General features: G+C 45.8%; 1 protein-coding gene across 2 annotated transcripts in view; it reads right to left on the bottom strand.

Annotated features, from left to right (window-relative positions):
- PIK3CD (phosphatidylinositol-4,5-bisphosphate 3-kinase catalytic subunit delta) overlaps positions 1 to 14,285 on the bottom strand; it is a 764,407-nt gene that overhangs the window by 102,268 nt on the left and 647,854 nt on the right. For both annotated transcript variants that reach the window (XM_069610020.1, XM_069610019.1), the window contains 3 exons: positions 11,764 to 11,842; positions 10,130 to 10,297; positions 9,482 to 9,605 (listed from right to left, as the gene is read on the bottom strand). In XM_069610020.1, coding sequence (XP_069466121.1) covers positions 9,482 to 9,605; positions 10,130 to 10,297; positions 11,764 to 11,842 — 371 coding nt within the window. The remainder of the gene's footprint in view (positions 1 to 9,481; positions 9,606 to 10,129; positions 10,298 to 11,763; positions 11,843 to 14,285) is intronic.

Here is a 14,285-nt window from a genome sequence, read left to right as displayed (position 1 = left end):
AACAATGGATCAACGAGAAACCTTCTGGATTGACCGTTTGAGTTCTCTAATGCCTAAAGGAATGAATGAAGAGATTAACTATATGTGTTTTTTGTAATCTAGAATTTCCGATTTTGCATATATACTTACGGACGCAGGATAACCTCAGATGAACTTCAGGCATTGGTGCATGAGACCGATTTATCTAGACACTTGGATTAACATGTATACCCTTTTTTATATAAATCATTGCATGCTTTAATTGTTTAGGAATCACTCTGGGTGAAAGATTGCTGCTTGCACCTATAAATGAATAATAACATAGCACATATATTATGACATATACGTAATGCATCGTACAAATAGTATGTCTAGCTATCCGTAATGGAGTTAAACATAGGCATTGACAGCTTGACCTATTGCATATAGTGGAACAGAGGTTTCCATGGAGACATCCCCGCCCCAGGGTAATTACCCGGGGGTGGGGCGCGAGGCGTACGTGCTCCGGCAACCCGGTTGGACCACAGCGCCTCGTACCGTCTCCATGACAACGTTTAAATGAAACACACAGGCGCCTGCGCGCACACGTCTCTCTACAGACCGCAGGACAACGCTGGAACTCCAGGTAAGCATCGGCGAACACTCGCCGCGCTCTACAGTAGATATAACAACAGTAGAATGGTTGTTTAAACCACCTATCTCTTTAACAGAGAGACGATGGATATATGCGCCTCGCGACGCATTTAAACACACACAGCTGTGAAACTAGAGAGAAAACGCCTTTAAAGCGATCAGGTAGGACTGATTTTTGTCCTAAAAATCAATGCATACAAAACCTATGATGCTGAAACTAAATGGCTTTTTGTTGGTTGTTTATTTTTCATTTGGCGGAACTATTGCATATACGTGGGACAATCCAAATGGTATGTGTGAATTTGTTAATATATTGTATTTAAACCGTTAAGTGTATTTAAATTCATGAATACATAATTATGACTAGCTTGATGATGTAATCAAGTGCCTTTATACAGCCCTGACGAAGGTTTATACCGAAATGCATTGGCAGAATGTATATTGAAGGCAAAATTTGATCGCCCAACACAGTGCAATATGAATCAATATATGAGAATGTGAATAAACATTCCTGTCTAAAAGTACATAGATATATTTGACTGCCAATTGTATTAACGCCTTGGGCCACGAGAGGCGCTCAGCTTCTGAGGCAATGAAGCATGGTATGACCTCCGGCACTGAGCCAAAGATAAGATGGGTTATAAAGTGGCATAGGAGTCACTGGATTGGCTTATGTAAAAGCTAATCTCATTGGCCCACAAAAACACTGACCATACTGACAGTGATGATTGTAATTGGTTATTCAGTACGGGAAGGGAAAGGGAACACACTGACCGCATAAATTGAAATAAGTGTATTTTCTATTTGCATACCTGACTTTGTTTTGTGTGATATCTTTACTGTAGCTAACGGACAGGTCCGTTAACCCGTCAGAGGTGAAAAACAGACCAACTGATATCCCTGAATTGTCGACATGGTTATTCAGTACAACGTGTGATGAGGAAGTAGCGTTACAAAGAGCCTATTGAGGGCTGATGGGATAATGAAAAGACAAACCTGGCAATTGTACAGGTATGCAGTTGGACAGCAATTCAAGTGGTTATAGATTAATTTATGTTAGGTCTAAAAAACAGATTATGTTCGGAATCCTACAAATTTATCTAAACACCTTCAGTGGCCTTAGGACATCTAGATCGGTCCTAATTTGCATTGGGAAACATTGCAGTTCCAGCATTCTAGATCGTCCAACGTCCTCCAGCAGCTGAGCAACCCAAAATGTGGAAAATGAATGAGTTACTTACCTGTAACTGTTGTTCTCCAGCATGGGTCTGGCATGGATTCACATGCTCATGAATATTCCCAGTCGTCGGGCTGGGAATCCTCGGTAAAGAAAAAATCAGTTTCAGTTTCGTTTCTGAACTGTCTTTCTACTAATAACCAATCACTGATCTCTGGGTCATACTGCCCCCAGCTAATTAGTGCCATCTACCTAAGCCCCTCTGGCAGCCATTTTCAAATTTGGTAGCATGTAAAGTGGCAGTAGGACCAAGAGAAGAGCCGCAGAGGGGTTGGAGGGAGGGTTCGCATGTGAATCCATGCCAGACCCATGCTGGAAAACAACAGTTACAGGTAAGTAACTTGTTCCTTCTCCAGCATGGGGTCTGGCATGGATTCACATGCTCATGAATACAAGAATACATAGCAGTACACACATGCACAACCACGGGAGGTGGCAAGGCTCTACATTAAGCATTTAAAAACTCAACATTAAGCATCTCTTACCTCCTCACCAGGCTAACCTTAAGACGAACAGGTTGTGCAGCACTGCCTGGCCGACTCTGGACTCCTCCCTGGAATCCCGGTCAACGCAGTAGAATCTCGTGAAGGTGTACGTCGACCTCCACGTAGCAGCCCTGCAGATGTCCAGCAGGGGTACACCAGACAAGAACGCCGTGGTAGCAGCGATCGCTCTGGTCGAATGGGCTCTCGGGCGGCCGGGCAAGGGTCGTTTGCCAACCGATGATGGTGCATAATGCAGCCGGAGAGCCATCTGGAAATGGAAGCCTTCGAGAGGGCCTTCCCTTGGTTCACAGGTCCAAAGTTCCCAAGAAGGAGGGGTGCATCCTCAGCACCACCCTCGTCTTGAGGAATGTCAGGTATGGAGGTTTACAGGAGAGGACCTGGATCTCTCCCACTCGTCGTGTGGAGGTGATGGCCACAAGAAACGCTGTCTTCTACGACAGCAACTTAAACGGTGCCGAATCCAGAGGATCGAATGGCGGCCCCATGAGCCTGGTCAGCACCACGTTGAGCTCCCACGCCGGGGCCGGAGCCTTCACCGGCGGGAAGGATCAGAACAGTCCTTTCATGAACTCCTTCACCAGGCGATGAGACCATAGGGATGACCGCCCCAGAGTTCTGGTGTAGCGGGAGATAGCTGCCAGATGGATCTTGATGGAGGCATGTGCTAGCCCCGCCTTGGCCAGCGATAGCAAGTACTGCAGCACTTGAGGGGCCGTAATCCGCAGAGGGTTAATCTGTGCAGGACACCAGACAGAGAACCTCTTCCATTTGTGTCCATAGCACTTGAGTTGAGGACGCCCTGGCCTTTGTAAGCACCTCCTTGCAGTCCGCCGGGATATTGTACCCTCCGAACTCTAGTGCTGCAGTAGCCAGGCCTGCAGGTTCAGCAACCCCGGGTCATGGTGGAGGATGGCGCCTCCTTCCCTGGCGAGAAGATCCACGTCAGTCTTCAGTTTGACTGGGGGGTGGGTGGAAGGAGAGACGCTGACATGTCCAGAAGATCCGGGAACCAAATCTGCCTCGGCCACGCAGGTGCGACGAGGATCATCTTGCACCGGGACCGTCTGAGTTGATTGATGAGTCGCAGCAGCAACGGCGGGAACGCATACAGGAACAGGCCGTCCCAGGGGAATGAGAAGGCATTGCCCATGCTCCCCGGCTGGGGAAACCTGCTGGCGAACCTCCAGCACATGGCGTTCGTCGCCGTCGCAAATAGGTCGATCTGGGGATTGCCCCATCGTCGGAATAGGAGATCCACTTGATCCTGCCGCAGCTCCCACTCGTGGCACGAGCGTATCTCCCTACTGAGTGAGTCGGCGATGGTGTTCTTGATTCCTGCCAGATGGAAGGGTACCAGAAACATCCCTTGGGCGACAGTCCAGTGCCACAGATCATGCGCTTCCTTGGATAGGGTTGGAGATCTGGTGCCCCCCTGCTTCCATGTAGAACATCGTGGTGGTGTTGTTGGTGAAGACTATTACCACCTTGCCCTTGAGGGACAGAAGGAACGACCTGAGGGCCCAGAACACGGCTCGGAGCTCCAGGACATTGATGTGTAGTGACCTCTCCTCCGGGAGCTAAAGGCCTCTTGCGTGGAGAACTCCAGTGTGAGCTCCCCATCACTCCAGGGAGGCGTCTGTCGTCACAGTTTCCTGATGTGCCGGGGTCTGGAAGTCCATGCTTGCCGCCAGATGTGCGCGGGTGCCCCACCGCCGGATCGCCTGGCGGAAAGTCTTGTGGGATTTCGCGAAGTTGATCGAGAATCCCAGATCCGTGAGCAGTTGGACGGCCTTCACTGTGTGATTGACGGCGAGTTCTCTTGACTTTGCTCGGATGAGCCAATCGTCCGGGTAGGGGTAGACATGGATCCCCTGCAGTCACAGCCGCGCCGTCACTGGTGCCAGGCACTTGGTGAATATCCTGGGCGCTGACTTAAATCCGAAGGGAAGGGCCTTGAACTGATAGTGTCGCCCTTAGACCACAAATCGCAGGAACTTTCGATGTCCTTTTAGAATGGGGATGTGGAAGTAGGCAACCTCCAAGTCCAGCGACGATAGGAAGTCACATTCCTCCAGCTGTCCCAGCACGTGCTGGAGGGTGACCATCCGGAACTTCTGGGACTTGATGTACTTGTTTAGACGACGAAGGTCCAGGATGGGTCGCCAACCGCTGGTCTTCTTCCAGGCGAGGAAGTACCGCGAGTACACTCCGGAGCCCCGGAGCTTTTTTGAGACGAGCTCGATGTCCATGGCCACCGTAATGGCAAGGCCTTTGTTTCCCCAAGGCAAGATGGAGTTTCCATTCAGCAGCACTGATTGGTGGAGACTGGCAGTGAGGTAGTTTAGAATTCTCAGTGGAATTATGGAAGGCTGTCTGAATCGCATGGGTGAAGGCACTAGGATGCTACAAAAACGGAATTTGCTACTCTTCTCAGCATGCTCCTGTAGAGAAAGGGGTCAGCCATACATTGGCTCTACCACCTTCGGCCTTCTCAGCCTTAAAGGAAATATTTTGAGAATCAAGCGTACTCCTTGTTATCTCCGAACCAAATTACAGCCACACCCACCATTGTATATACTTATAACATTGTATATACTTCTCTAATTCTTGATTGACCCTCTCAGTTTGACCATTACCCTCAGGATGATAACTGGTGGTTAAATTTATGTCAATCTTTAATTCCTTGCAAAATGCTCCTCAGCAAAACTTCAAAACAAATTGACTCCCTCGATCCGAAATAACTTGACTAGGCAAACCATGTAACTTCACAACATTTTGCAGAAACGCCTGAGCTAAAGAAGTAGCTGTAGCTGCCCCCTTGATGGGAATAAAATGCCCAGCCTTAGAAAAAACATCCACCACTATAAGAATAGTAGAACAACCCTCATCAGGCGGCAAATCCACTATGTAATCCATTGATACAGTATGGCAAGGGCGAGGTAGAATCGGAAGAGGCACCAACAATCCTGCTGCCTTCTGATGGTCTGACTTCAGAATACAGACTTCACAGGTTCTTACTTATTTCTCAGCATCCTCCTGTATCTTCTCCCACCAAAATTCTCACAGTAACAGATCAAGTGTCTTCTTAACTCCAGGATGCCCAGCCAACAGTGAATCATGACAATCCTTCACTGCTTCTATACGCAACTCCTCCGATGGCAAATATAAGCTGGTTCCCACAAACGGCAATCCCTCCTTTATTTGATGGTCTGGATCTTTAGCCACCCACTCCAAAATCTTCTCTTCGGACCACAATTGTTTAATTGCCTCACGTAAATCCTGAACCTTTTTAATCTTTCCCATGACAACATTTTTCTCCGAAAGCAAAGGCATCGGCACACAAGGATCACTTTTCACACTTCCAGGAATGCATCGAGACAATGCATCAGCCTTCCCATTCTGACTCCCTGATTTAAACAAGATGACAAAATCATATTCCGCGAAAAACAATGACCAACGTAATTGCTTCGGGGTCAAAGTTCTTGCAGTTCGAAGAAAAGTCAAATTCCTGTGATCGGTCAACACTGACTCAATGTTTGGCACCCAACAAATAATGCCTCCACTCAGTGAAGGCTGCCTTGATGGCCAGCAATTCACAATCTGAAATCGTGTAATTTCTTTCCGCTGGAGAGAACCTTTTTGAAAAGAATGATACAGGATGAAGCTGTCCAGTGACTTGATGGCGTTGTGACAACATGGCCCCCATCGCACAATCTAAAGCATCAGCTTCCAGGTAAAAAGGCTGTTCTACGTCAGGTTGCAATAAAATTGGTCCTGTTACAAATTTTTCCTTCAGGAACTGAAACGCCTTCTCAGCTTCTGCACTCCACTCGAACTTAACTCCCTTCTTCAACAACTTAGTAATACGAGAGACAATTTGCCAAAAATTCAGAATGAATGTAGGATAAAATTCTCAAATCCAATAAAGCTTTGTAAATCTTTCACCGTCGAGGGTTGTGGCCAGTCTCTTACAGTCCTCACCGTGGTCGAATCCATCTCTAAGCCCTCTGGAGACAAAGCAAACCCTAAAAACTCAACCCTCTCTGCATGGAAATGGCTTTTTTTCGAGCTCAGCAAACAAATGATTTTCCCTTAACTTAATCAAAACCTTCTGAACATGTTCTTCGTGTTGACTTAACTCCTTAGAAAAAAAATCAAGATATCATCAATATAAACTACTACAAAAACATCCAAAACTTCCAGAAGAACCTGATTGATAAAAAATTGAAAAGTGGCAGGGGCATTGCAAAGGCCAAATGGCATAACGTGATATTCGAATAGGCCATAACGGGTTCTAAATGCTGTTTTCTATTCATCCCCTTCACAAACTCTTAACAAATGATACGCCACCCAGCCCCCCCCACCCCCAAGATCCAACTTTGTGAAAATGTTCGCTCCCTGGATCCTATCAAGCATGACTGAGATCAAAGGCAAGGGGTATCTGTTCTTGATCGTGATCTTATTTAAGGCCCTATAATCAATACATGTCCTCAAGGTCTTATCCTTCTTGGGCACAAAAAATAAGGGCAACGCCATAGGTGACTGATGGCTGAATAAACCTCTTGGCAAGATTTTCATCAAGATACTTAAAGATGTTCGTTCTCTTTTTCCGTTAACGTGTAAATCCTACCACAAGGAGTTGGCGCTCAAGGTCGATCTTACAATCAAACAGACGATGAGGGGGTAACTCATTTGCCACCTGCTTATCAAACACATCCTTGAATTCCTGATAACAATCTGGTAACACCCCAGACACTGCTCCAATCATATGCTCCTTAACTGCACTAGCAGCCAAACACTCGCCCTTAATTTCAGAGATGTCCTCCTGCCCCAGACCCCACTCCTGAAATGCCAAGGAACATTGCTTTGATATGTTTAGGATATTTCTCCTCTGTGAAAGATAGTGAGCTAAAGACTCTGGGTAAGGCTCTTGTAACCAGGACTCATGTCTGGCAGAGAGTCTCCCAGGACCCCCCTTGTTATTTGCATATTTTAAGTAACTTTGGGTCTCACCCTAAGTTACTAGGGGAATCCAGACATGGACCCCTTGCTCACTATTCTTAAGAGAGGCACAGCTACACCCTACTGATGAGGTTCAACCAGATCGAAACACGTGTCTGAGGTTGCTGTAGGTACTCTTGTTCAAAGGATATTTGCCTAGCATTTCGATGCTGGACTGCCCCAGGGCAGGACAAAGATTGATATGTTTAGGATATTTCTCCTCTGTGAAAGATAGTGAGCAAAAGACTGTGGGTAAGGCTCTTGTAACCAAGACTCATGTCTGGCAGAGAGTCTCCCAGGACCCTGCTTGTTATTTGTTATATGTGGCACTGCAGTTTGAATGGCATTTGCCACCACCTGTCCTTTCCCAGCCAATGAAGGAAATCTCTTAGGAGTGCGTGGACATCTTCCTACAAAATGCGTTCCATCGCCACAGTAAAGACACAACTTCCCCCTACGCCTTCTGTTCTGCTCCTCTTAAGTCAATGGACTCCTGATCTGACTGTCCACCACCTGCCCTTTTACCTCCTTCCCAGCCGGTTCCAACTTAGGACGCGCATTCCTACTCCAAACTCTGCCTTCAGAAAAATGTCTCCTCTTTTCCGACCTTCTCTCCGCTAATCTTAGATCCAATTGAATTACTAAAGAAATTAAATATTCAATAACTGTGGGCCTCTCTACTACAAAGCGTTTTTAAGTTCCTCCCGTAATCTTCTGTAAAAAATGGAAGCCCTCTTCTCCTCTGGCCAACCAATCTCTTGTACAAGTGATCTAAACTGAGTTATGCACACCACCAACTCTCTATTACCCTGACGTAACTCCAGTAACTCCCCATCTACACTCAGAGATGACATTCTCCAATCAAACATCTTCCTAAATTCACCTTTAAAACTCTCCCAGTCACTCAACTCACTTGCTCCTCTTTCAACCAAAAGGTACCCACCAGGCGGACGCCTCCCCAGAAAGATAAGAGATAAGAAATGCCACCTTAGTGGTCTATGTGGAAAAACCCTCTGGTCTGCATAAGAAATGTACTGTACATTGCATTAGGAAGGTCTTTAACTTTCTATAATCTCCACCAAATCTTTCCAGAGGTGCCAAAGGAGTTGAAACCAAGGAGATACCCGACATAAATGTATATTTTTACTCTCCACAAACTCTGATGCATGCCACTTGGCACCCAACTCAGGATACAAAACTGGTAGCTCCCGATCTAAAACCTTACTGACCTTCGATGGACCTGGAATCTCTGGTTTATTTACCATCCTACTCAATTCCTCCATCTTAGCTCCCAAAGTAATTGTCTCACTTTTGGCAACCCTTAGATCTCCAACAAAAAATGTCCTAAAGCTCTCAAACTTAACTCGGGTTCCGGGTCCATCTTCACTCAGGCAGAATTTAAATATGTGGGCCTTTCATTCTGACAGGTCCAGTCTGAAACTTCCTGCAGGAGTGATGCTGGCCCACCAGACCCACAAAGTCTGCCTGCCCAGTTGTCTCTTAGCGGATATAATTACTAAGCTGGCAAACCCTAGGGGAAAGGGGAATTGGGATAAAATAAACTCAGATCTTCACTGCACCCTCTGCTTCTGCATCCTTCCTGGACTGAGTATGCTGATGTTTAATTTGACTCAAAAAGATGATGTGATGCCGTGAAGACCTAAAAGCAATCGCAACAAAAGCAATTACTTTTCTCTTGTCTCCCAACCAGGCAAGCCTCGATCCACGGTTTTGAACTGTGTATTGTGTTCAAAAACGAGCCTGAGTTTGTCATCCTGCCCACAAGGATCACCTTACTCCGTGAAGCCTAACGTGGGGAAGAGAGCTGGCTGAGCCACATTATCATTTGAACACTGATTTTTCCTTTTGCATAACATTTATCCTTTTTACACTTTTTGTATAAAAGTTATTACAGGCATTAGGTTTTGTTAGCATAGGCCATTTTGATTTGACAGACTCCACTAGGACTGTTTTGATTATCATTTGATGGTCGAGACTACTCCCATCTTAGTCATAGGGCAAATAAGAGTTTCTCCAACCCCAACATTTTCAATGAAGGTTTTACAAATTGTATCCATTGTGTCAGTGTCAATACCATGCATTCACTACAGTGGCAAAGACATACCTGCCCATTCTCACGGATCATTATATTGTCACTGTGGCGGTCTGCAATCCCCAACACATACGTGGCCACACAGTATCCTGCACAAGACAGTGTGAACTCCTCAATGGCTCGTTCAAGCGATTCCCTGTGGAAAGATGGAGGACAGAATGTATGATCACATGCCTGCAGGGCAAGGACAGGTTTAGAGGGCAGGAAGAGGTGCAAATGGGGCGTTACTCTGCAAAATCATGTGAATGAGGGAGTACTGCTGTACAGTGCGCTCACGTTTAGGGAGAATGGATCACATTTAAGTATCAGATTTAGTGCATATGGAAGATGCTGGACTGAGAGATCTCGGTATAGAAGTCATAAACAGCTGCATACATTTCTCACACTACCCACATAAGGGACTCATCACCTTGGATGAGCGAGGGATGCCAACTTTCATGCTTATTTAGTCCTTGGGACTACTGTGCCGAGACTTTTTAAAAGGTCTGACTTTTTCTTGTCAATTGAAATTTTCTAGGAAATGTGTTGGGACAGGATACACACAACAGTTAAAAGCTGCAATGCAACCAGGATCAGTTGTAAGTTATGGTTAAAGGAGCAAGACCAGCTATCAATGAGAATTAAGTGCGGATGGATGATCTCCCAGATGAAAGCACTTACCCTGGGTTCTTTGACTTCAACCAGTTCAGCAGCGCCTCTTTGTTGAAGGCAGCTGTAGCAGCCATGTTGCTTTTGTTAAGCTGTATATTGGCAATGGTTTCTGAGTGCATGATGACTTCAATGAGCCCGGTCTTGTCCCCCGTGGAAAGGCAGCCGTATGGTGTCATCCTGCAAGTATGAGATGAGAGTAGGCATTTGTCAAAGGTTAATGACTATCTCTTTAGTGAATGCTGGCCCCTCCAGGGCATCACCATCCTGAATACTGCTCCTCCTCCCCAAGTTCCAAACACAAAGTTCCAATCATGATTGCTCGCATCTCAATCAACTGCTTTAGATGTTAAGGTGTCATCCTCTTGACAACTGTTCCTACCACTGCCCTTGCTACCAACCATCACAATCTATCTCCCCACTTAAGATTCTAACATCCTTCTCATTCCCTGCTTCATAGACTCCTGATGCAACTTTGTACAACTTATTCCCTGTCAAGGTCTTCATATTCCCCCTTCAGATTCCACGTGCCACATGCCTTCTGGATGACCATCAAGACTCTCTCATTGCTGTATTCACTGTGCCTCTTTAGTGCAGCCTGGGGTTCTTGGTTCTTAGATAATGCTGTCTCCATTCCCCACAGAGGTTCTCTATGCCCCCATATAACAGCTTCATCTTTATACGTGTGCCCCAAGATTCGCCAATTCGGATTCCCATGCCTCTAAACACTATCCTGGGTTCTCCCTTTCCCTTCACATTTCAACCTTCCTGCATTGGGTTGCAGGTACTCACTGTGCCGAACATTCACTGAGGGAGGTCATGTGTCTTGTTGAAGTGAGCACACAGGAAATGTGAGATACTGAAGTGCTTGAGGTTAGCTGTGCCTTTCTAGATGTTGTCAGATTGCACTTTGATTGTTTAGTCCTCCACAAGTCTCATTCAGATTCTCTGAACTCTTAGTGGTCCAGCAGGTAGTCCCTGCTGGTGGATTGTTCTTTTTGAATCACTGTTTTCATATACTCTCATATATTTCCAATGTAGGTTCTTTGCGCCCCATATTCAGGTTCTCTGTGCCTCCAAAGTCACATTTCAGGTTCTCTTTGCTTTCACAATACCCTTCAGTTTCTCTATAAATCCGTATTTAGCTATAAAGGTTCATGTGCCTCCCCCATAAAGTTCTACGATTTGTTTATCCCACCTTCTGTGTCTCCCTGCATCCCTATTGAGCATTCAGTTTCTACGAGTCCGTCTTATTACTTATTCAGATTTCTGTACCATCGTAACCCTCATCTTGCTAGTTTTGTCCTTTATGCCTCCATATTTTCAGTGTTCACCGGTAAACTGGCTGTACAACTGAAAGCAAGCTTCACCTCACTGATGAGATCCAACAAAGCTGAAAGATGTCCGAGGTTGCTTCTTGTTCCTATGCCGAGGGGATGTGAACTAGTAGTTTGGGCTGGAATGCTCTCATTGGAAGCAAGAAAAAATTGATTTACATATATTGGGTCCCCTTCCATAATGTGGCAACAGTTTAAAAAGAAAAATGATGCAATGGACGCTTCCCAGGGAAATGTCCATTGATTATGATTATTTCAAAGCTTTCCATCCGCTGCTTTTTGGCGATTAACATTAAACCGGTAGCTCACCTGAGGTCCAGGCCCTCCTGCTTCCACAGGACGTCCATGAGGTGAATCATCTGCAGTGTCAGCATGTCTTGTCGCAGATCTTCTCAGCCATCAACCAGAGCATCAGGGAGAGAAAGCAGCAAGAGTATTTAGTAGAGTGACAAATATGCACACGTCCCGAAAGCCAAAACATGTCAATAACTACACAACTGCAAAATATGTGCTGCATCCGATAACCCTGAAGTGGGAATATCACCCTAACAGATATGCTACACAGCCACATCTGCAGCAGAAACATTTGCAGTAGAAACTACCACTAATGTGTTGCACAAACACAAAAACAATGACACCTGCAGTAGTTATGCAACACCTATACAAACACATTCACTTGCACTGGACACAGATGCATCTGACACAAAGTTGCTACACCCACATCTAAAACCATGCAAACAAATGCTCAAATAACTGCATGAAAGATATCACATCTGGACACACACACACGCACACACCTTATCTCCTGGGAGTGTGTTTCAGGGTAAATTACAAAAGTATTGACAAGTCAGCAGGAGCTACAACCACAACTTTGAAGTTCACTGTTTGATTGGGTACACATTCCAACCCATAGGTTTGTGACAATTGCCATACAAGAAAATATTAACCGGTAATACATGTTACTCGGTTTGTTTTGTTTATTTATTGTTTATTTATTTGTATCGCACTCCAACCCGAGGTTATCTGGGCGCAGAGCCATTTACTTTTAGTCCAAAGTCCCCTTTCCGGCATACTAATGGGACATCACTATCCTTGGGTACGGGACCGGACGTTTCTGTGTAGCAATACACTTATTAGAAAATAAATAAATTAAAAAACAAAACAAGGGAGCACATAGGAGTTGCCCCACAAGTCCAACTCTGCTATTTTGGCAGATTGTACCGACACATTCTAATCGTCTAATAAGTAGGTTGCAGGAATGGCCATATGGAAGATTGGGAATTATGGAACAGTAGTACAGGACTTACTATGGTGACTAACATTTATTTCTAATTCCCAACCCCTTACCTCTATACTACTGGGATAATACAAAGAATATCTATAAAGATGGAGGAGGAAGCATGGCAGTTATCAATCAATAAAGCATGATTCTACACAATCACTATTATTGGTCACTACCTGTCAAATTACTCTTTTGGTTACCATTGGGAAGGATGTTTCCTTTCAGTAATTTTCCTTACATTGGCATCAATGGAACCCCCAGTTTTTTGCTACAGCTTGAACCCTGTCCTGACCTGGAGGCAAGTAAAGTCGTTCTGTTTTTCTTCTCTTGCTTAACTCGCCTCTTCTGGGGCACTGGTAAGTCCATATGGTTACCAGTGCAGGGGACATCGTACCTTTGCAGGATTCCAATGTTACTGTGGCAAACTTCACCATACAGTGAAGTGCTGCAGGGGTACTATGCATCACTTTTTCCTTTTCTTTAGGACGTTTGTGTTACTTTTTAGGTGTGCCGAGAAGGGGCTGCTGGAGGAGTATTGTCTATTTTCATTTTTCTGAATAATGCTATTTTGAACTCCATATACTCAAATGCCCATGCAGCACAGTTTTCTCCCTGACCTTTGGCCACCTTGCTGCCCTGCCGGGTCAGAAAATGGCATGTATGGCAAGCACCCTCCTGGGCTCCAGCTTGGAGTTCCTGGGCAAAGGGGAGGTGTGTGTATCCTGACCACATATGGGGGGGATGAGACTAATCTACAGTCCACATTCCAGCCTGGGGATATATCATTTTCTGGGCAGATGTGGGGCAAGAGGCTGTCCATGATTGGAGAGTCCTTGCCAGTCTGAAAGGTGCAGATCATTAATATGGTGGGCTGGGGCAGCCCCCATTCCTAATTCCGGAGAAAAGGAGGAGTCCTGCAGCCATTCAACAGATAGTTGACTCGAGCCAAGACACTGAAGAAGAGGAGCAATGAGCTGAAGACTCAAAAACTGCTGCTGAAGACAACCAGCATTGCCTTCAGCTAATTCCCAGTAAAGCCCTGCCTCTCTCGCAATGATCAAAGGCCCAAGTCAGGGCTCGACCCTTGAACTGGGAGAACAAACTAGTCTACAACCCTACATGAGAAGCTTCCAGCCAGAAGCCTTTTAGAAGTGTCCCAGAACCATCCTCTGGACTCAATTTCATTGAAGTCATCTCCATTGGATTGGTCGCTGCCACAAGTTTCAGCCTGGGAATCTGCAGGCCGTTGTCTTGTGACCCAAGAACAATCCTTTTGCAGCTCCTGCTCGGCTACATGAAGAATGTCCACCTTAAAGCCAAAACTTAATTGCCACAATGGGTCACCTGCTGCCCCTGATCAGGGTACACTTCACTGCTGCCAGTGTATCATGTCTTGGAGGGGGTCCCCTCATCACAGCACTTGCTGTTGCTGCTCCCCTGAGGTGTGACTAACGTACTTTTAGTACATAGTCCCCTTTCCTCCATACTGCATGGGCATCCCTTCCAAGGGACGGGAGACGGACCCTTTTTCACCAGAAAAAATCTTCTT

The sequence above is a fragment of the Ambystoma mexicanum genome, chromosome 8 (genome assembly GCF_040938575.1).
Source record: "Ambystoma mexicanum isolate Mex_15411 chromosome 8, UKY_AmexF1_1, whole genome shotgun sequence".
Taxonomy (NCBI): domain Eukaryota; kingdom Metazoa; phylum Chordata; class Amphibia; order Caudata; family Ambystomatidae; genus Ambystoma; species Ambystoma mexicanum.
Note: the sequence above shows the minus strand (reverse complement) of the source record. Positions and strands in the feature narration are given on the sequence as shown.